This window comes from Thermobia domestica, chromosome 5 (assembly GCF_964235325.1).
Source record: "Thermobia domestica chromosome 5, izTheDome1.hap1.1, whole genome shotgun sequence".
NCBI lineage: Eukaryota > Metazoa > Arthropoda > Insecta > Zygentoma > Lepismatidae > Thermobia > Thermobia domestica.
Genome location: NC_137458.1, coordinates 96,135,203 through 96,160,394, shown reverse-complemented (window position 1 = coordinate 96,160,394; position 25,192 = coordinate 96,135,203). Strand labels below are relative to the sequence as shown.

The 25,192-nt window shown below is 35.6% G+C and overlaps 1 protein-coding gene across 1 annotated transcript in view; it reads left to right on the top strand.

Annotated features, from left to right (window-relative positions):
* Nucleotides 1-24,635, top strand: part of klhl10 (kelch-like protein 10) — a 52,553-nt gene extending 27,918 nt beyond the window's left edge. Inside the window, exons 6-9 of the mRNA XM_081758854.1 lie at nt 329-498; nt 4,319-4,477; nt 18,605-18,809; nt 24,144-24,635. Coding sequence (XP_081614980.1) covers nt 329-498; nt 4,319-4,477; nt 18,605-18,809; nt 24,144-24,405 — 796 coding nt within the window. The 3' untranslated portion in view covers nt 24,406-24,635. The remainder of the gene's footprint in view (nt 1-328; nt 499-4,318; nt 4,478-18,604; nt 18,810-24,143) is intronic.
* The last annotated feature ends 557 nt before the right edge of the window (nt 24,636-25,192 follow it).

The following is a 25,192-nucleotide window of genomic DNA, read 5'->3' as shown; positions in this document are numbered from 1 at the left end:
CTTGCATAATACCTTACTCAAAGAGTGGTGTTGAAACCTCGGAATTTTCTCTTTCATACGCCACTGAATAACATATATTTGGGCAGTGATATGGAGAATTCCTTTCTTCCGTCAAAACTATATATATATCTATAAACGTATGGCACAGCCGAAGAGGAAGTCAGCTATAAAGTTAATTATAAAGATTGAAATTTATATTAAACAGTAAAGTGTATTAATTAGTAAAAATGATTAAGTATAGAATAGATTTGAAAAGAGAAAGGAAAATTTTTGTATGTCGTTGTTTTCTCTCATTATTTGTAACCCTTTTGTATGTGTGTTCTTACAGGTGCTACGTTAGCGTTACCGTCCATAATGATTTAGTGTATGCAATGGGAGGCTATGATGGGCATCATAGACAAAACACAGCAGAACGTTACAATTATAAAACTAATCAATGGTCACTCATTGCACCAATGAATGTGCAGCGATCGGACGCTAGTGCCACAACGTTAAACGGTATACATTTTTATATACTTTGACTTAGTAACAATGTTTTTGTAATACAAGGTATCCAACGAAAGTTCGTGCCGCAGGAACGAAAAGTGAATTTCAATCGGTAGGTGTCAGCAACCCTGTCGGGATGACGTCAGATGGTAGCATTCCCGTCAACCGTTAAGCAGTGCAAACGGTTGACATCGAGTGTGAAGCATGTCGGTCGTGTCGAAAGCAGTTCTGTAGGGACCACAATTCTGAAATGAACATTCCAGTGTCAATAGATGTTTTATGGTCGTGTTTGCTTTATGAATTGAAATTGGGCAGAAATGCTGCAAAAGCTGCTCAAAGACATGCTTCGCGTTTGAAGAGGCATCAGTGAGTGAGCGCAGAGCGTGAAAATGGTTTAATCCATTTGTATCTGACTGCATCCTGGTCAAGCAGCGAGCTGAACATCCATCCATTATCGATGAAGCACAACATCGAGTGTGATCCACATCAAACGTGCACGAAAGTTGCACACGGGTTTGGAGTGTCGGAAGAGACCATTCGATTTCATCTGCACAACCTTGGGAAGACTTGGAATCTCAGTAAGTGGGTTACTCACGTTTTGACAAAGAAAACCAAACTCCAGCGACTCACCATTTGCTCTTCAGTGCTATCACGGCACACAAGAAAGCTCCATCCCTGGACCAAATATTAACATGTGACGAGAAATGGGTGTTATACAGTTAACACGAAAGAAAGTATCATTCATCGTCTCTGGTTCTGTAATATTTACCCCCGAACAAAACATTCATCAATGAAAGGCACTGCTCTATATTTGATGGACCAGTGCCTATTTGGTGCACTTTGAATTGCTAGAGAGTGGCAAAACTATCATAACCGAGGTATACTCATTCCAGTCACAAAGAGATGCAGTCACACTCTGTCAGAAGTATCCAGCACTAGTCAACAGGAAACGGGTGATTGTTCTTCAAACAACGCCAAACATTATACGTCGACCTAAGATGCGATCAACACACTTGGTTAGAAAGTTTTACCTCATCCTGATTACTTCCTGGACATCTCTCCATCCTATCTGTTTTTGGCCATCTATAACAATTTGCGTGAGCGATAGTTTCGAGACTTATAGATGATGTCACGCAGGCCATAGGATAATTGTTTGGTTCTAGGAACAAGAACTTTTACAATCGAGAACTTTAGAACCTTGCATGTCGTTAGGAACATGTAATTGAAGAAGGATATTATTTTGCTGAATAAAATGCATTTGCATGAAATTATCGGGTCATTAATTTTCACTGAAAAATACGGCACGAACTTTTCTTTAGATACCTGATAAAAGCAATAATCTATCTTATTTAATTTATTATGTGTCGTGGGAGACCCGGGTTCGATTCACGGTGGAGCTAATGTGGTTCCGGATTCCACGTTAATCAGTAGGTTCCGTCTCATATAGTTTCGCTGCTGAAAGGGACGTTAAACCCCAAATCAACTCAATATTAATTTATGACGTCATAAAAGTTAAAGTCAGGGTTGAAGACTCAAATCTACAAACTGAAATTAATAGATCTATCTGTACCGATTCACGACAATTTTCCCTCACCTGGAATGTGTCGGTCTTTGAAATTTTTCAGCATGAATATAGCCATAACTATCGTCGAGCTCCAAGAATGGAAAAGGAATTCAAATGCATCATAGCATTGAAATTATTTTACAATTATTGTGGTGTAACAAAAATATAACATGATAAATATAAACCAAATGGAATATATGTTACCTGAATAACTAATGAATGTACAGGGTGGTCCGGAATTGGGCGTACTCCCCATTTAGTTTCAACAATATAGTGTTAGTTATGATAGAATGTCTGTACACAGTTACCTTGAAGTCTTAAGAATCTTAAGAGTCATAAACATCGGTACGATCACCATCCATGTCGTAACACAGCTGAATTCTGCGCCAAATTCTCGCAGATGTTTTGCGGAGATACTTCGGAGTCACGTGAGTGAAGGCGTGTTCCACAGCTGCTCGTAATTCCTGCGTTGTGTGATATTGTGTTTCTTGCTTGTTACTTTATGAAACCCCAGAGAGCATTGTCTGGTGTCTTCAGATCGGGAATCTTGGAGGCCAGGCAAAGGGAGCTGGTGAAGATGCACAACATCTTCCAATCCAGCGGCCAGGAAACGTCCGATTCAGGTATTTGCGCACGTGAATCGCGAAGTGCGCTGGTGCTCAATTCTGGACATGGATAGCAATGTTGCCAGACAAAGCCAAGCATGTTACCAGGCAATGCTAAGCAATACCAAACAAATATGGGTAAAACCTAAAACCGTCAGAAAACACCAATTAGGGGTATGCCCACTTCCGGACCACGCTATACGTCTTATGTCTGTCTTACTTGCGTTATTACTCTTTCCGTCCATTTTATGTTCTTCATTTTTCCCCAACACCACATTTCGAAGCTCTCTAAGTATTTCTTCTCTGAATTCGGTAATGTTGAAGTCTCTGAACGTTAAGTCCAATACTCTCTCCATAACACTTGACCAGCCTCTTCCTTAGTCAAATATTAAGTCTACTAGTTAAGAGTGATCTTTCCTCGTTGAATACCTCTTTGGCTACGATAATTCTTGAGCTGATCTTTTTTGTGTAGCAAGCGTCTCTCGTCAAAGTACTTCCCAGATATTTGAAGTCATCTACATCTTCAACTTCCCTTTGTTCTACTTTAACCCGTAAAGGCGCGTTTCCACGGGATATTCTCATGACTTTGGACTTTTCGACATTGATTTCCACTCCGTATTGTTTCCCAGTGTCAGCTATTTTGTCCATCATTTCTTAAGTCCTTCGGTTGTAGCCCGCGAATTCTCCACACACAGCAGAACGTTACGTGGTGGTAATTCCACAGTACCACGTCTACTGTTCCTCAATTTTGGAACTGCACATCCAAATATTCACGAACACAATTTCCATAATGCTGAAGAGCACAAACGTGTTGGTAGAAGATAGGGAATGCCCCATCTTCAGATAAGAGAGATGGCAAGATGTCTTCTTCCAATAACTTAAGATGATACTCGATTTCTGTTCAAGCACTATTGATAAACAAAGGACCCACAACACGGTCCCTCACACACCACACCAAACAATCACTTTTGCTAGGATTATTTAACCGTAGGCCTATATGAGACGTAGACTTGCAGTTAAGGTGGAATCCAAACCGCGTTCAAATTTTTTGGGAGTCGTGTTGGCTCAGTGGTAGAGCCTTCACCGCTGGTGCATGGGGTCCCGCGTTCAAATCCTGCTCCCACCAAGTGAACTTCGTGGTGGACAAACACTGTGTACATGGGTTTCCTCGGGGTTCTCCCGTTTCCTCCCACTTTCTTCATTCCACTATTTCATTCATTTCTCATCACCACCGTCTCTTCTAGGCTAGCCGGCATAATCGTGGGACATAAAACAAAAATTTCATTTTTTTCGCGTTCAAATTTCAAGGCTTTCCCATAACCTCGTGTACTAAAGGCGCGTGTGATAATCGCTAGATCAGAGCTGAGGGCAGGATATAAATTATGAAATTACTTCCAAAATCATTTGAACTGATTCTGTATTAGCAATTTACTGTATTAAATTAGAAAAGAAATAGAAAAATTAACTACTTGCTATAAAATTGGGCAATTTTTATGGACTGATGAATATATTTTTAATAAAATACGACAATTACAACATTTTTTAATTAATTTAAGGTAAATTATGAAGTACGTTAAAAATTACTTTTAGTGTTTTTTGTATGTTAACAAACTCAAATCCGTGCTCTAGTTGTGAAACTATTAAAATCTATTTTATTTTGCAGATAAAATTTACATCACAGGAGGGTTTAATGGACAAGAATGCATGAACACAGCTGAGGTGTACGATCCAGAAACTAACCAATGGACTCTGATTACTGCCATGAGATCGCGAAGGAGTGGTGTATCCTGCATCGCTTATCACGGCTGTGTGTACGTCATAGGTAACCAAAATATAGAACGAAAGTAGATAGCACATGTGTAGATTTACATGTTAAGGAAGGAACTTTCCCGTTTGAAACCCTGCTCAAAGTGCTGTCAGGTATGCTTGCACATGCATTTGTTATGCGTTCCTTTAGGTGGTCAATATCCCGAATTTTTACTGAATACACAATGGACTTGAGATGGTCAAAAAGATAAAAATCTAGGGTAATGAGATCATGGAACGTGGTAGTCATTCCACAGTACCACGTCTACTGTTCCTCAATTTTGGAACTGCACATCTAATATTCACGAACACAATTTCCATAATGCCGAAGAGCACCAACGTGTTGGTAGAAGACAAGGAATGCCCCATCTTCAGATAAGAGAGATGGCAAGATATCTTCTTCCAATAACTTAAGACCATACTCTATTGCTGTTCAAGCACTATTGATAAACAAAGGACCCACAACACGGTCCCTGACACACCACACCAAACAATCACTTTTCCAGGAATGCCAACAGGTGCTTCGCACCAATGGGGATAGGTATTCGACCAATAATGAACATTCTGTTTGTTCGCCTTATCAGAAACGTAAAAATTGGCCTCATGTGTGAGTGACTTCGTAGGCGAAACGAGTATTTTGGCTCATTAGCTCTGTTCCCTATTCCGAGAATTCTAAACGCCGATTAGGAGCATCCTCTAACAGGTGATGAAGCACTTGTAACTTGTAGGGGTACCACTTATGCAGGAACAAAACATGCATGATGAATGTGCGAATAACACCACTTTCCTGTAACAAACGACGAGTGCTTCGATCCAGTCTCTTGCTAAATGCTAGCCACTTGAAACAATACCAAGAAGAAAAAACAGCATAATCTCGTTATGGTAAGTGATAAAGCAAAACCAAACACAGAATTAAATTCCTGTGAAAATTTCAGATGAGAAGAAGGTATCACAACATATGGTTTTCAATTAAGAAAATGAAAGTGAATTTAAAATAGCGAATTTCAAGATAGCACTCATCAACATCAAGATGTCCAAAAGTTTTTCCCCAGCTCTACTACTAACCTACAATGTTACTTGTGCAATTCTTTTTTAAAATCCTGCCTTTTATTTGGGTGCTTGCACTCTTTTGTACAACCTTGTATATGATATTTGGTATCAATTGTCAAGCAGGATTGAGGAATACTTTTCCTCGTAACTATTCTAGATATAGTAAACACGGCACATACACTGTGTAGAGTAGTATTTTTCAAGGTAGACTATGTTAGGATTGCTGTAGGAGGCCGCTCCAATGGAACATCAAATTTCAAAAAAGGGATAGGCCTATTTTTGGAAGAGAATTTCCCTATTTTATCCAAATTTCCCTTATCTCGTACATAATACACATATGCGTATGATACCATTTGAAATCTTGCTTTGCTTTGAAGAGAACGATATATCAACCGTGATATTCTGATGAATAGCTACTTAACTGAAAGTCAAAAATTTCCTTTTAAAAAATTGCCAGAATCTAGGCGGATTAATTGGATTTTAAAAAATAAGAATGTTTTTTTTTAATTAAGTATAAGAATTTTTCTTTAATTCTCGTTTCCTGTTGCCAGTTTTCTTTCTTATAATATATATTTTATGATTAGAAGCCTTTTGTAATTGCGATAATCGTACTATACATCACATATTCCACTAGATACCCAAGAATTCGATTTTTCCGATCTCCTTTTTAATGCAACTATTTTTTATTTGTGTGTGTGTGTGTGTAATTATTCAAGTGTAGTGTTAAGAAAATAAAGGTAAGATCTTTAATGCTAACTGAAACGTCTGTAGTGTCACTGATTCAAATTATGGTATTAGAAAAAACAAAAAAGTCTCATTCATTCATTTATAATTACCATAATAGAAAATTTTGTTTCCTTTTCAATTCAATTTCTTTTCGTTTCCATGTATGTAATTATCCAAATGTAATATTGAGAAATTCTTTTATAAGTGAAGCATTTTCGATTTGTACTTAACTGACACATGGAAAAAGACATTTTATTATTTGTTTGTACTAATACGCAAGTATGTACTACAAAAGCAAAGGAAATGTAATCACTAGAGAACGGATTTTAAGGTGCAGTACCTTTTCTAAAAATGTAGTTGTTATAACACCAAAGTTCAAAATATGTATTTCCGGACATAAAACGAACTGAAATGAACGCACTTTGTTGCACCTTTGGTGTTATAACTTATAGCTGAAGGCTAAAAGAAGTAAAAAAAGGGGGTATTTTGTCGCTTGTTGCTAACCTTTTTTTGGTTGATTAATAAAATTCCCCCCTTTTTCTTACTTCTTTTAGCCTTCAGCACCTTTATTATCCCTTTTTTCTACCTCTTTTTTTAATGGACAGGACAATATGTTTTATTTCCAATCTGATTTATACATAATATTCCATAAATTTAGACGCAGTCTTGATGGATTTCCTAGGGACAAATATGAACTGAATTTGCGAACCTATCCGGACGTAGAAACCTTTGCAACGTCAACTGGACTTCCTGTCCATGTGCTAAAAAGATATGCACCACTGATTTCTCCACATACAAAGATCTCCTGAGCTCCAAGCGACAAAAACTAACATTCGAAACCATAGAAATGTTGTGCATAATCAAGTATAACCAGTTTCTGAAAACCCAGTAGTATGTAACGGTTTCTCAAGCTAAATTAATGTTTTATTTTTTTTAAATACTGAGTTGGTTTTAACCACAATTTTATTACAAGAATGTTGAATATTGTATAAGTTTGTGAAACAAAATTGGATTTTGCCTCTTGAGATGGAATTTTATAATGATTTTGGTTGGCACCACTATATCACAGAAAACACGATAGTCACTCTCCATGAGTTGCAGTATAAAAGGTTTTCTCACCCACCGTATTGTAGTAATCTTTCCCACAGAAAATTACCACCTTTTGTGGCATTCCGAGTACTTGGCGTCAGGAAAGAAACTTCCCTGATGTTCGTTCGGTGCAACGTGCGGTTAAGAAGTTATCCACCTTGTGGACCCCACACTTCATTCACCATAGAGTCCAATTGTTGCTTGAGCGATGTAAAAAAATATTTGGCTTCAGCCGAAAAGCACTATGGTTAAACAGGTATTCTAATTTTTTTGGTCTTTGACAGCGACCGATGCTTACCGGACATTTCAATAGCACCAACCTAATATTTAAAGGTATTATCATCATTTGTCTGCCGAAAAACTTAGGAAAGTAAAAACGGATTTCTTAAATGAGGAACTTTAATAAACTCAAACTCTAAGAGACAGTAAAAAGGTTCACGCACTAGAAATTAAAATTTAGTCCACTAGATGTCGACCTCTGAAGAATGTTTGTTGCCATCTAGCGGCCTGGTGTATAACTTCTAATACCTTTGTTTTTATAGTAGAGAATGAGATGTGAATAGCTACCGTTAAGATCACCGTTACCCGTGGACATGCTAGCGAATTCACTCCATTAATTAAGTCGGCCGAAATAATTGCAAAAAAAAAAAAACAGAATTCGAAAATTTGGTTTAATTCAAGCGTTATCGTGTGGAGTGACATATGTATTACTAATATCTTAGAAGTCCTCCTTCCGCTATTATAATAAGCAAGAATAAACCAATAATCAATTTAAAAGATCTCTTAAGTTTAATGTCCCATTGATATGTCTTTTAGGCTAAAGAAAACGGATGATTAATGAATGTGGATGATTGTGAAATTAAACTTTTGTGCTCCCCACCGGAAATTGAACCCGGGACCACGCGTACCAAAGACACACGCTCAAGCCACCAGAATAGCAGGGCTTTAAAACAGAAAGACAAGCATCTTCCGCCTATAGTACAGGCAAATATGGGCCACGGGCAGTGTGAAGATAAGGTTGTATACTTTGTTGACCACGCCTAATACAGAAGAGGATGTGGTCAACACCATGCTTGGATCGCTTTTACTCCCAGGTATCCGTAAAAAATTCCCATTTAACAAAGATATGTACTGTAGTACTGAGAGAAGAAATTCTGAATCATACCGAAAATCGAACCCAGATCGTCCATTTGGTAGATAGACACCTTACCGACGACACTATTGCGTCTCTATTCGCCTGCAATTCATCATCAGAAAATTAGAAGAATAATCTTCGAAACTCTTAGAGATCAAATTTAGAATCATTATGATAGGGTTGTTAATGGTAACGAAAGCAATAGGTGTCATTAAATTCTACTGGGTTTGAGTTCCGCAATCGGAATCAGAACCGATTTTACCTAATAAAAATGATTCCGGATGCTGTAACTAACCTTGTGCCGTTGATTGTTTGACACTTTTCTTAGTATAAAGCAATATAAAGAAATACTGATTAATATGATTAATATTAATCAAACTATCATATGACACGGTTCTAGTTGCTGGAAAAAACTTCGTAAGAAAAATACCTCTAAATATGTAGGCTTCAATCTCCCTAAAAGGACTCGAAAATTTACTTGTTTCAGTAGTATTCGTAATATACCAATTATAAGATACAGTTTGAAATAAAAGAAACTATTCAATCTGAACTTTATTACAAAAACTTAAATACTTTAAAAAAAGATTTAACAAACCAACAATAATAATAACTTTGAACTCTAAGAATGATTCAACTAATATTAAGCTTTAAATACGATTAAATTCAATTGAACAAGAAGTTTATATAGATTGAAAAATAGTAGTCAAATACAATAAATTACTTTTTTGTTTTAACTTTCAATATACGAGCAATCTGATCCCTCTTAACATTTTCAAAGGTTGCCTGAAATCAACCTGAATAGAAAGTCGCAAAAACTAAATCAAATGACCACGACTTTAACTGCAAATCTAAATATCACGAAAATTTAAATACTAATAAACGCGTGAAGCAAACAAGTAGAATAACTCGACGCCGAAGAACTATTTCTTCTAATAGAAAGTCTCGGAAAAATAGAAAAGTAAATGACAAAATGGGACGCTAAATATTACTTTTTTAAAAAAAAAAGTTTCCGAAATCAACGTTATTAGAATTTTCTTACCAAGATCTAAAGTCTAGTAATCTAATAATCTAACAAATCTAGCTACATGGTTTAGTAGGAAAAAATGTTAACTAAATTAATAAACCAAGGGTTTATAGGAATTAAGTTTCTAATATCTACACTCAGGTTTATACTCACCAATTCAAGACTGCTCCATTCCACCTCTGGTATAGTCTGTCAAAGTTCTCCTCTACTAGCCTCAACCCTTCCAAATTAATTTAGTTACGACTCTTGGCTGAAAATCCGATATACTAGCAAACGCAGAATCAAATTACGAACGCAAAGCCAAACGGTTGCTTTTAAATTCTTCGTATTCTACCGATCACATACTTCCGTCAAAAGCGATCAGATGTATTCCAACAGGTACTCCCAGACGGACATTCCACGCAGCAACTGACTGGCTCACGGCTTCCGCACACGAGCGAGGAAGCTGCCCACGCGCAATCGAGCAGACATAGCGTCATAATTTTAACCTTGAAATTGTCACAAACAAACTCGCTTCTATGACCTTCGATCATCTCCTCTTTACATAAGATTTTAACTTTTCTTTTTTTCTTTTTTTAAAACAAATTAGGAATAACTTATACAATCAGAAGTTATACATTTTTTCTTTCTTTCTTTCATATTCTTGTATATTCTTGATATTAGTCCATATTTCCGATTCACTTCAAAACACCAGGATATACAGGATGTTCCAAAAATTAAAGGCAGCTCCAACTCAATGTAGCTGAGCATGCTACATTTCTCCCCCTCCGAAGAAAAAAAAATCCGAGAAGGATATTTTATTGTATGACCACCAGGAATCCTCCACATTAATATCTCAGCTGGAAAAACTCATAAAAAATGTATAACAAAAACAGGCATTAATAAAAATGAAACATTCTCATATAATTACATTTAAACACTTCACAAATCACGATTCAATATAACTTTAAATATATACCATTCTCAAATTTAACTTGAAAATTTAAATTCTTTCATTATAATCTCAAATATTGAAAATCTTTCCAAAAATTTAATTTTTAATCTCATTAAAAATTTCAAAACATTTAGATTATGATCTATTTTACAAATTAAAATTTAAATTCCACACATTAAAATTTTTTTATACCAAACATACAAATTATATCAAATCACAACAAATTAAAATAATTTATTTGACTAAGACATCTTACTCCTTTTACATTTATTCTTACCCTTACTGTCATTCATTTTCCAGAAAGCGACGAGAAACAACCTTCTGATTGAATTTTTCGAAACCGCAATTAAACATTTCTTCTAGGGAAAAACTTCTTAACATCCGACACATGAACTCGCTTATATGAGTCTCGAGAATCATCAGCCTCAGATATCAATAGGGTATTAGGAGTCAAAAACCTCCGAATAATAAAAGGTCCATCCCACTTAAAACTCAAAGATTTTGTTACCTTATCGGCAAGAGAGGACTTAACATGGGATTTTATTAATACTTGGTCGTTAACAGAAACCACATCTGGACCTCTAATTTTAGATAATAAAGATTTCCTCTTTAACCATGCCTTTTCCATATTCTCAAGAGCATTGTGCCATAAATCAGCTATCTTATGCGTGAACAATTCTTGGTCACAATCCATTTCAATTCTAATGGGGTGTTCAAGGGACGTCCAAAATATAATTCGTATGGAATCGATTTGAGTCCTGAATGTTCGCATATATTCAATGTATACTGTAACACAGATATAAAATTAGACCACTGTTGCTGTTTTTCCGCACAATAAGCTCTTAACGACGATTTCAAAATTTTTATGAATCTTTCAGCTAAATTAGGCTCAGCATGGTATGGACTGATTCTAATATGTTCTATTCTTAGTCCAAATAAAAAAGATCCAAATTGGGCAGACACAAAGACTGATGCATTATCAGTAGTCAAGGATTCCGGAATTCCCAGCCTACTAAAAACATCGATTAACCTATTACAGATAACAGTAGAATTCAAAGTTCTTAATTTTTCGAGAAAAACAAATCTCGAAGCATTATCCACCCCAATTAATATAAACTTAAAGGAATTAGAGGTCGGCAAAGGCCCTATAATATCGACCATTACATTCTGTCCAACGCTTGTTGAAAATTTCGAAATTAATGGACCCATTTTCTTTTTATTATTTTCTTTAATTAGTTGACAGGTTTTACAAGTTCTGACATAGTCCTTAACGTCATTTACTACTGAGTCCCACGTGTAGCGTCGCATTATTTTCTTTAAAGTACGAAAAGTCCCGGTATGACCACCTGTCAATTCGTGATCGTGAAAAAACTCAATCACTAATTTATGCAAATTCTTCGGAGTTACTATTTTAAAAAGAAGGTTTAAGGCTTTACTCTTTTTCATTAATATGCCATTATTTAAAACATAATTTCGAATGTTCTCACCATATTCCAACCTTTCTATAATATTTCTCAACTCAGGATCTTCTTTTTGTAACTCCGATAAGGGCTCTTTCACCATAAGCAATTGCCAAGAATTTGCCATTTTAAAATTCTTTTTCATTATAGCCATACCCACAGGTCCGTCCACTTGCACAAATTCAAATGGATCATACATCCGTGTCAGGAAATCTGCAACTACGTTATTTTGGGACCTAACATGTTGGATAGTAAATGAGAAATGACACAAAGTCTCGACTAAAGGACCATATTTTAATAATCTCTTAGAATTACCCAAAATCCAGGATAACGCCTTATTGTCAGTAAAGACTACAAACTCATTAATCAAATAATGGCGGAACCTATAAATTGCTTTAACGAGACTGATAAACTCGATCTCATATATGCTCCTGTGTCGGTCAGCTTCCGTCAATTTTTTACTAAAGTACGATACAGGAATAAGATTACTATTCTCATCCATTTTACTTAAACAAGCTCCAATCGCTTTTCCTCCCCCGTCAACATGGATGAAAAACTTTTTGGACAAATCAGGAGTCCTTAATATAACATTATCTAATAATTCTTGCTTTAATTTATTTAAAGTTTTTTGATGTTCGGTGGTCCATTCGAATTTTCTTTTTGTTGATTTTAACTCGCTTAATGGACCCATCAACTCCTGAAGACCACTACAAAATCGAGAATAATACGAAAACAGTCCACAAATTTTTTGTACTCCGCGCCTATTTCTAGGTGGAGGGATTTTCTTAATAGCTTCGACCCTTGATGGAACAATTTCGATAGTATCACCATCAGTTACAAATCCTAAATATTTTATCTTTTTATAAAAGAAAGCACTCTTATCGGGGGAAACAGTAATTCCATATTTTCTCAATCTTTCGAGGACCATTTTCAAAACTTTTTTATGTGATTCTACATCAGATGTACATATTAAAATGTCATCAAAATAAGTTTTTACGCCTAGATCCTTCAAGTCACCAAGAATTTTATCAATTACCCTCGCTAAAATACAACTTCCAGTCTTTATACCGACTGGTACCCTCGTATATTGAAAACTACCACGTGGGGTAACAATCGTAGTTATTTCGCGTGATCCCTTTTCCAGTTGCAACTGGAAATATGCTTTGGTAAGATCCAGGCTCGTAAAGAATTTCTTTCCCGCTAAACTCGTCAAACACTCTTCTAAATTAGGCGCAGGATAAACGTCATCCTTAATCAAGGAATTCGCCTTACAGAAGTTACCTACAATACGATGAGTTCCATTCTTATTTCGTACTAAGAAGCAACTACTTCCATAATCCGAATGATCTACCTCTGTCAAAATACCCTGAGACACAAGGTCATCGATACAATCATAAAAAATTTTTTCTTTGTTTTTAGAAATCGGAAATGGATGCTCCTTAAATGGTTTTTGTTCTTTTAAATAAAGTTTAGCTTCAAAGCCTTGACAACATCCTATTTTTTCCGTTATAACATCTGAAACTTCATTACGAAGACCATCAATGAATTCTAAAATATCTTTATCTTTATTTTGAAAATCCGAACCTGAGTCTCTCAATATATCCTTAGAATTGTCTTTTGAAAACGACTCCGTTTGCAATTTATCTTCAGGATCTATTAATTGTTTTTTATTTTTTTAACTAATTCATAGAATTTTTTAGATTGCTCTAAATCCATATCTGAAGCTACTGAATCACTATCACAAAAGTTCATATGAACCGCTGCAACACAGTCTTCCTTTCCTCCCACACATCGTTCCACTGATTTCTGTTCAAGTTCAGAATAGCTAGAATTGTCAATCACCACTTCACGATGTTTCATTTTTTTCCTTCTCTTCTTTTTCTTCTTCACATCAACCTCTATTGTATCTCCCTTTCCATTGATGAGTGCAGATCCAAACCTTTTATCCGTATCTCCTTGATGAAAAGATGTGGAAGGAAACGATCTCAGATTCGCATCTCCATCAGATCCTTTTTCCAAAAACTGTAGATAATCGGGTCTACGTTGTCTATTTCTCAAATCATGTGAAAACCCATTATTCTGAGCTAACTCAGATAAATTCACACAATTGGAATCCACAGAGTGTCCAATTAAAGTCTCTTTTTGTTCGGGTTGATTCAATCTAAAATCACGATGAATTTCTTCAAGTTGTGCTGAAGTAGGCATTTCCAATAGTTGCCGCTCAATGGTTGATAATTCTATATCACATTGGACCCCAACATCCAATGATCTTCTGCCATGATGAACTGTCTGATTCCTTTCCAAATTCCCATAAGATCTTGATTGGCCACCTGAGTACCCCGATCTAAGTCCGTTTCTTAGTGACGAATCATCTCGAAAAAACAACGAAATCGATTTCTTAGGTTTAAGTTCATTCCAATCTACTCTTCCTCCTTGATGGTCAACACGATCAACTGACTTAAATCCTGAAGTCGAATTCCGAATGGATAATGTATCGTCTCTAAAATACAGGATAACTGATTTGCGATTATTACGCAAATTCAATCTTCCACGAACAAAGTCCACACTCGAAGAGGTACTTTTCAAAAATGGAGTTCCCAGAAGGCAATCACACGGAAAATCATTAACTACAAGAAAACTAACTCGCTCGAACCAACCAGAAAAATTTAGAGTGAGCTTAATCTCCTTACTGAATTCATAAAATGATCCCAAAGGTGCACGAATTACAATCGGAGTGGTTTCCTCAAGATAATGCACGACCCCACAACGTTCAACAACCGATAAAGTAAGTAAATTATAAGACGACCCGCTATCTAAACAAGCACGAATTAACTCATTATTAACGCGAACATTAACAAAGGTAGCTACTGTTCCGTCTAATTGCGAAGGTACAACTGTATTTGTACAACTGTATACTGTATTTTCGAACCCGTATTAGAATTCATTGATCGTCGTAAATTTTTTGATTGACTTTTACCAAAATCACATGATTCAACTTTTCCTCTATTAACATTCAATGCTTTAGAACAATATTCTCTATCATTTTTATTTACCAAAGCAATTGAAGTACTCGGTGACTTATTTCCAATTCTTTTATTATATTCAACCTGATCTCGAAAGATTTTTGAAAATTCTAAAGAAATTCCTCTAAGTTCTTCTAAATTTCTTGGAATAGAAAGACCAAACATTTTAAATCTCACCGCGGGATTCATGCCATCAAGCATAATACGCATCAATTGTTCTTCATCACCGTAACAATCCAAGATCAAAGCAGTATAATAAATATCATTAATATATTGATCAACAGTTTCAGTTAACCTCTGCTTCCTAAATAGCCTTTCAGACATCAAAGCATGCCTAACTGAATTCGTGATAAATTTTCCAAAAATTATATTCTTGAAACGCGGCCAAGAAATATTCAAATAAATAGCTCGCTGAATTTCCTCTAGAAACTCTCCTTCACTTTTAGATAACAAGGTACTATAAATAGCATTCAATGGGAAGCTAGTACTTTCAATGATTTGCTCTAAGTTGACCAACAAATCAAAAATAATATAGCTATTTTTTCCATCAATTTTCCTAAAATTCTTAAATTTCTGATCTAACAATTCAGCAATTTTTTGAAAAATAAATTGATCGCAATAATTGCCAGAAAACAACATTGGAAGTGGTTTAGGATTTAAATCCGCTAAATGTTCTTTTCTTTTTGAACTACCCTCACACATCTGTTGATTACTTTTATTTATTAATACAGGATTTCCTCTACTAAACAGATTAACAGGCGTAGAATTTTTTATTGCTGAAACTCTTCTATAATACTGCCCTAAACGTTGATATTTGTCAAATCCCTTACTCTGGCCCACAGGTTGAGAACTCTCAGATGGTAAGTTAAATTCTACCTGTCTATTAGCAATATTACTAACGCTCGAACAAACTTTTCCCAAAGGATTTAAATTACTAACACATCCTAACGGGGCATTACTATCAACATACTCAACTGAGGGAGCTTGACCAAATTCGGGCTCACTCAAAAACAAATTTCTTCCAGAATAAAAACTATTTCTTTCCAATGACCTATTAACAGTTGAAGGAGGTTGTGCTAAACAACTAATGTCTCTACTAAAAGGATTCTCTAAGCTGGAATTATTTGGCCTACAAAATATATCACGCTGACTTCTGTCTCCTTCTACATTTTCACTCGGGCTATTCAGCATTTCTCTATTTTCTCTTGGATTAAAAATTATCAATGAATCTCTAATCGGTGGCATTAAACTCATTGTCGATCTATCAAAGATACTATCGTTAAATCCAGTTTGATCAATTGTATTCCAATCAAAACTTGAATCTACCTCGGACATGTTTATGCTCACGTACTCCTCCGACATTTTCATTCCATATAAATTACAAAAAATAACTAACAAAATACAAAATTTAGCAAAAATATTAAACATATAATATTACCAAAGCAAACTACAACTAAATCTAATCAAACTACGAGATACCACAGAAACTATCCCAAGGGTTCTAAAAATACACAATTCAATCGAATTTTGTTTCCTCGCTCTCTGGAATTTTTTCTCTTTTCGCATGTATAACTTTAATATACCAGTCGTTAATCTTATAATTAAGAATCAATTAAAAAAAATTAAAAAATATTTGCCTTACAAATTTCAAGGAGAGATGCCTCATCAAACAAGAGGTGAGTTGCTGCGTGGAACTTGTAACTAACCTTGTACCGTTGATTGTTTGACACTTTTCTTAGTATAAAGCAATATAAAGAAATACTGATTAATATGATTAATATTAATCAAACTATCATATGACACGGTTCTAGTTGCTGGAAAAAACTTCGTAAGAAAAATACCTCTAAATATGCAGGCTTCAATCTCCCTAAAAAGACTCGAAAATTTACTTGTTTCAGTAGTATTCGTAATATACCAATTATAAGATACAGTTTGAAATAAAAGAAACTATTCAATCTGAACTTTATTACAAAAACTTAAATACTTAAAAAAAATTTAACAAACCAACAATAATAATAACTTTGAACTCTAAGAATGATTCAACTAATATTAAGCTTTAAATACGATTAAATTCAATTGAACAAGAAGTTTATATAGATTGAAAAATAGTAGTCTAATACAATAAATTACTTTTTTGTTTTAACTTTCAATATACGAACAATCTGATCCCTCTTAACATTTTCAAAGGTTGCCTGAAATCAACCTGAATAGAAAGTCGCAAAAACTAAATCAAATGACCACGACTTTAACTGCAAATCTAAATATCACGAAAATTTAAATACTAATAAACGCGTGAAGCAAACAAGTAGAATAACTCGACGCCGAAGAACTATTTCTTCTAATAGAAAGTCTCGGAAAAATAGAAAAGTAAATGACAAAATGGGACGCTAAATATTACTTTTTTTAAAAAAAAAGTTTCCGAAATCAACGTTATTAGAATTTTCTTACCAAGATCTAAAGTCTAGTAATCTAATAATCCAACAAATCTAGCTACATGGTTTAGTAGGAAAAATTGTTAGCTAAATTAATAAACCAAGGGTTTATAGGAATTAAGTTTCTAATATCTACACTCAGGTTTATACTCACCAAATCAAGACTGCTCCATTCCACCTCTGGTATAGTCTGTCAAAGTTCTCCTCTACTAGCCTCAACCCTTCCAAATTAATTTAGTTACGACTCTTGGCTGAAGATTTGATATACTAGCAAACGCAGAATCAAATTACGAACGCAAAGCCAAACGGTTGCTTTTAAATTCTTCGTATTCTACCGATCACATACTTCCGTCAAAAGCGATCAGATGTATTCCAACAGGTACTCCCAGACGGACATTCCACGCAGCAACTGACTGGCTCACGGCTTCCGCACACGAGCGAGGAAGCTGCCCACGCGCAATCGAGCAGACATAACGTCATAATTTTAACCTTGAAATTGTCACAAACAAACTCGCTTCTATGACCTTCGATCATCTCCTCTTTACATAAGATTTTAACTTTTCTTTTTTCTTTTTTTTAAAACATAAATTAGGAATAACTTATACAATCAGAAGTTATACATTTTTTCTTTCTTTCTTTCATATTCTTGTATATTCTTGATATTAGTCCATATTTCCGATTCACTTCAAAACAATAGGATATACAGGATGTTCCAAAAATTAAAGGCAGCTCCAACTCAATGTAGCTGAGCATGCTACAATGCAGAAGTTAAGCAGATTTTTTAATCAAAGGTTTCGCATTCAGTACCGAAACGAATTTTCAGAGAGTAATCTTCCGCAGTCGAAACCGAAATCAGTTTTCTGAGAAAATTGGTTCTTGTTCTGGAACCGTAACCGATAGTTAAGTGAAAGGGAAAGTACAGACAGAAATATGTTTTGTAACCAAACCGCTGTAGATTGTTTCCTCGAGTTATCGCTTCACAGTTGTTCAACATCATTTTTAGTTTATAAATAATCATTAGCTATCATTGTTTGCAAATGATGGTGAGTGATATTATAATATATTTTGGGTTCTCTTTTGTAAATACGCTGAATTACGATTTTCGGGTTTCAGAACGCAACTGATATGTCTAAATGTATTTCTATTCTTTTCCCGAAGCTCATCCGTTACCGTTAACAACTCTGTTATTGAAAGCGGTTGAAAAGATACACATTTGCTGTAAGATTACCAAGCCAACTCATCAAATGATTTGATTGCGTGTTATTCACAGGAGGATTCAATGGAATTTCTCGCATGTGCAGTGGAGAGAGGTTTAACCCAACAACGAATTCATGGACACCTATCCCGGACATGTACAACCCAAGAAGTAATTTCGCCATTGAGGTGATTGATGACATGATATTTGCGATCGGAGGTTTCAACGGAGTGACTACGATATACCACGTCGAGTGCTATGATGAAAGAACCAACGAATGGTAAGAATTATAATATTGTTTATTAGATTGCTATTATATCCATTATCCAATCACCCTGCAGATTCGTAGCCAGACTGAGCTAAAGATATTCTGAACCTTATCATTCGATATGTGTCGAACATATTTATAGGCTATATAGTATCTTGTTTCCCTAGGCACAAGTATAATTTATTCAATAAGTTAAAAATGTGAGTAAAGAACGATAAATACTTAAAGTATGAAAGTACGTAAGCTATCTATTCTTAAGTCCATGTAGTTAAAATTAAATGGAAAGTTTAGTAAACACACGAATAACGGTTTTTCATTAGCTTTATTTTTGCTACGGTACAGTCACCACTCGGATAATTTTATGTAAGTACGGATGAACTTGATGAGAGTGGATATTTTAACACATCCATTACTATGTGTATCACAGATGATAGATATGGCGTACCGTATTCCATCCACGCTTCGTGTATAACTTCTGATAGACATGGAAAGTTTTGTTATTCCACACGAATACGATACAAGCGCCTATATTTATTATGACTTGATTCTAGTCTAGGCCTAAGTGAAACATGCTGCAGGAATAATTCTGGCCTGATGTGAATACTTTGGTTTAGTGGTTTTAGTTTCTATGAAAATCTTAGATTAAGACTGCTCTAAATATTCACTTGGCCCTGTAGGGAAAATTTACAAAAAAAAAAAAAAAAAAAAAAATGGTCTGGCGATGATTGTCTAATCCAAGAGTGACACTAAATATTAATGCAACCGGAGAGAGTTTTTCACTAGTTTTCTTTGAATCAATGTTGGATGAAAATATAACGTTGCATCAAATGTTATCTATTCAATCCCAAATTATGCTTGTAAATCAACATTATGCACGTTCAAAATTTATATGATCGAAGATTTAATACAATATAGATCTAAAATATGATTCATGTCTAAAGGACCTAAAACATTGGTTTTCACTCAATTAGGGCCTATTTGATATACTTGAAGATTAGCGTCCCGTTCAACATCAAAGTTTTTATTTATCTTATATATTTTTATCCAATTGCTCAAATTTACACTTCTTCCCAGCTAATAGTAGCCTACAAAATAAAATGGTAATTTTTTTCAAATAACATGTTCGTATTACAGACGTGGACAAATTATTAGCAATTTTAGGGTTTTCACGCGAAAATTGAAGAAAATTACAAATTAAAGAAAGAATACGTATGTAAACGTTTTAATATATGAATAATTAATATTTCATTACATTCTACGAACTGTTACAGTATTTTAGTACATTGTATGGAAACCCTGGACTCGATATAGTGCTTGGATTCGTTTTGGCACTTGGTTTATTAAAGTACAGCAGATATTCTTCATTTCTGGATCACCGTGCCACACATTATTCACCACTTCTATCAGCTGGTTTCTTGAAGTTCGATGCTGCTCCGTAACTTTTTTCTTCAAGAAGCCCCACAAAGACTCTAGGGGGTTTATTTTTGGGTTGTTTCCCGGATACGGAAGTACTCTGACACCTTTCTGTTCCAACGTCTTGGAAACAGCCTTAGCAGGGTGGCACGGCGCACCATCATACATAAAACTCGAGTCCCCAGATGGAAACCATTGACTCAACTATGGCAAAAGATGTTCTGTGATGACTTTTTGATATTGCCCTGCGTTTATGTTTTCTTCTACTACATAGAAACGTTCCATTCCTTTCACACTAATGCAGTTCCATACCATCACTCGTGTTGGACATTTCACACTTTGTCTTACACAATCTGCCCTAAAGGCTTCGCCTTTGGTTTTCATCACATACTGGGGGTTCTCCTCTTCTACAGGAATTATGGTCTCATCTCTGAATACAACGTGTGGACAAATGACCATGTTTTAATGACTTTAAAATTACTGAAGTTCACATGAATCACATTAAAGTTCGTTTACTAACCAACAATACAAACAACCTGTACATTTGCAATCTATCAAATTACACTTAAATGATGTATTATTACACTCAAATGACAAATAAAATATCAACCTATCTTTCCCCAATCATCTACAGTCCAGTCCTGTGATCTCTGGCTCACTGATACCGTATCTTCACCATCGCCGAAGTCAGTTTTTGTTTCTTGCTGGGACGCCTAGGTTTCAATCCTTTCTCAAACAATCGGCGACGAACAATTCTCGATGAAACATGGACACTAGCATTTGTGAGCATTCCTTGTAGTTGTATAGAAGTTTCTTGATGATTTTTCTTGATTCCCTTACCAGCAGTCCGTCTGCATAGGCTGATAGCAGTGATTTTCGGCCGCAGGCACCTTTACGTTTTGGTGACAGTTCATTCCCTCTGCTTAAGTTTTGTACAAATCTTGTAACATACGATGCACTACCTCTACGTTTCTGCTAATCTCTAACTTGGACATGCTTTTCAAGTTCAACAGAGTAAGAATTATCGCTCGTTTCTTTGGCAACATATCTTTTTTCTTACCCATTGCTCCAAAACCACAGTACACAACAATTCCAAGAGTCCTCTTCAAGCAAACACACAAAATCGCACTTGAACCACCATACATGTATACAAAATATTCCATGAACTTGTAGTTATGTTCCAGCAAGACTTTTTCCTATCAAGAAAGGCTTTTAGCTGAATATTATCAGCGATTTTATCTCCGAAGACGAGTTTACTTGTCCCCTGGGCTTTTCCTCCATTCAAACATTCCTCGTCTCAAAACCATGTGTTTTCATGTTGCGTCAGATTACTTGATCAATTATTACTTATCTGGCATGTAAAAATTTGTATACAACTTATAAATGTCCCTCAGTGATAACATTGTCATGTGGTGTCTCACAAATGACTAGCTCTCTTCAACAAAATTTAAGAAATATAATAAATCCACAAATTTATATGAATTTCAAAAAATGCTAATAATTTGTCCACGTCTGTAGAAGCTCAGGTTTTGCTTTGAGAAGGAAAGGGAGGGGAAAGACTCTTTACCGATGTAAGTAATTTCACGTTTTACATTAGAATATTATTTCTCGTTTGTTGATGTTTAGCCTCAATGTTAACACATGGACTATAGTAATGAGACGTGGACCTATAGTTAAAGATCAAATTCGAAAACTCTTCCTCCGGGAATTAAACCCGGAACCTCGTGCACCAAAAGTACGCGCCTTAGCAACTAGATTTTGATTTGATTTGATTTTAGTTGAGCGTTTTTTTTTCCAGTAGGAAGGCTATATGAGAAGTGAACCTACAGTTTAACGTGGAATCCGAACCACACGAGCTCCCACCGGGAATCGAACCCGTCTCCCACGCCAAAGGCGCGTACGCTAACCGCTTAGCCACGAAGGATCTACCTTAGCCATTAGACTAGCGAGGAATAGTACAGGGTTATTATAAATGATGGACCCATTTTTAAAGATGTGTATTTATTAAAGTACAAATCCAAAATGAACAATCTTTATACCAATGGAAAGTGGAAGTTTCAAAGTTTTTTTTTTTTTTTTTGGCAATACATTATAAATGTTCAATGTGTCCACCGTCTGCTGCACGGCAAACATGTATGCGGTAACTGAACTCGTTCCACACACGAGCAAGTGTATCTACTGTTACTGAGTGCATGGCAGCTGTGATACGGTTCCGCAGATCGTCCAGAGTTATTGGTAGAAGTGGGACGTAAACAGCTTCCTTAACATAACCCCATAAGAAGTAGTCACATGGGCACTACAATTTGTGACTCACTTCTTGCGAACTGAAGAACGCAGAAAACCTTGTGCTCCACGGTAGCCATCTCACTCATAACGAATTTTTAAAAATGGGTCCATCATTTATAATAACCCTGTATATCAAACTCAGAGTGGTAATTGTCCTTCTGCCATCCCTAAGGGACACATCTGATTCGAATAATTAAATCGACTTGTAATCCCTATGAATATAATTCATCATATTTTTATTGACGTACAATAGGTGTACAGTACAATGCCATTTCCCCAGGTTTCTATGACTCTTTTACCAACTTTGATTTTATAGAATAGATTATACAATTACATTACCGTGTTACATGCACAGCATACTCGATATTAACATATTCACAATGTTCTATATTATACAGGGTTGCCCAAAAGTAAGTATACAGTACCGTACGGATCAGCTCATTGCATTTTATATCATTTCTTATTATTATCTATCAGGCAGACTTAGTTTCTTTATTATTTGTTCTTAATGCGTTTTTACTTATATCTTAAGCTCGGAACAGCCGAAGCAAATAAACCCATAGACTAGAATGTTATACTTGAACAACGCAGGAGTGTATACCCACTTTTGGGCCACCCTGTATAGTAGACATACATGAGATACTATATACACGCGCTAACGTAATAGTCTTTATATATACACAGTGATTACCTATTATATATCTTTAGTGCGCGAGTCATTGGGAGAAGATTACAGGATTTCCAAGAATAAACTACAATATTTCTTATTTGTAGCATCAATTTGGCCTTTTCGACACGTATATTCTATGAGTTCTGTATTTGAATTCTAGATACAAATTATTGTCATTATGTTGTCACTCATATAAAACAAAAATATCAATAGTCTGCTTTCTTTCACACTGTGTTAAATCTTGGACGTAGTGGGAACGGATCTACCATTACATTCCCGTATTGATTGATTAACATGGAGAATAATGTTACACATTTCCACTTTGCAAGTATTAACAAAAATGTTATAAAAACAAGTGGATTACATTTCACGTTGTGAAATCTCGATAGATTTTTCACTTCTTTTTAAAATAGGGGAAAGGAGAAAATTAGACGTTTGGGACGTTCCATCTGAAAACAGCATCTCCTGCTCTCTTACCGTTTTCACTTCATTAGTTGTCAACAGCTGAAAATGACGACAATGGGCAAAGTCATCTATAAAACTGCCTATGGTTATTCAGAGCGTAGTTTGGAAGTCTAAACCAGTGGTTCTCAAACTTTTTAAACTGATGACACACTTACTTGATTATTTGTTTATTAATGCTAATATACGTTACGGTAGTGTAATACTGTAAGTTCCTATGAAGTACGTATTGCTAAGCAATATTGCTGTCGCAAGATGCGTTGACTTGTACAGCCTGTCTCAAAATTAATTTTAAAAGAATGCTTCATTATTTTTAAATTCTACAATTTCGCGACACAGCCTATGGGATTGCGTGACACACCAATGTGTGGCGTCACACCGATTGAGGACCTCTGATCTAAACTGTGAAAGTTTCGGTCTTTAACCTGTCATTGCCTTGTAAAGATTACATCAAATTAAGTGTGGCCAAATGCCAACATTATAAGCTGTAGATTTAATTCATACTTTCATTGCAGGTACGAAGCCACAGATATGAACATCTACCGCTCGGCCTTATCTGCGTGTGTGATCATGGGCTTACCCAATGTGTACGACTACATACACAAACACCGCGAGAGGCTGATGGAGGAAAAACGGCAGAAGATGTTAGCGATTGAGACCCAGAGAAACAACAATGCAAACAACAATAATAACAACAATGCTTTGCATATTAATGCGAATCCTCAACCAAATATTAACAATAACAATGACCATAATATTGATGACGCCGGACTCTGAGCTGTTCTCTTTCCCGTGCGGAATGCAGATTAATCTCCCATTCATCCATGTATTTTTACCACTCAAATTATCCACAAGTAATCAATAAGAATGGCATAGGAGAGGAGAATATTCAAAGGACAATGTAAGATTAAAATTCAAATGGAAATGTTGCAAGTTATTCTTAATCTGTGCACCATATACTTAAGAATTGTCGAAGAATAAAATTAGGAAAAATATCAATTTTTATGCACTTACTTGTATAAACTACGTGTAGGCCCTATGTACACAGTGCAGCAATTAGGAAACGAGGCTTGGGTTTTAAAAAAAATAAATGAATAACTAGGAGAAATAACTTACAGCGGTTGGTTCAAAGTAGGAACATACTTTGTTCACACTCAGCTTTACAGGACCCAGTAACTCGCTGCTGACGTCTCCATTAAATATCCAATAACAAATCAACGACTCAGTAAGTCATGCAATGACTTTCTGAAGTCCAGGACTGTATGCATATTTAGGATCCTCTTCACTGCTTTCTAGATGGCGGAAAGATTGTCAAAAATCAATCCAACGTTGGTATTTTTAATTTTGGAAAAAGAGAGTAATCACAGAAGAGGTCTGCTCATTACGTGGGATGTGGTAACACAAACATTTATGGGCCAAAACCTCACTGCGATTTCTGCTATTGTATAATGGAATGAGGCGAAAAACTTGTACACAGATTCCGTTTCTTTCAATCCTTCGTTCTTAACTGGCGAGCACTCTCCTTATTCACTTTCTAAAAAGTCTGATATCACCTTGAAACTTG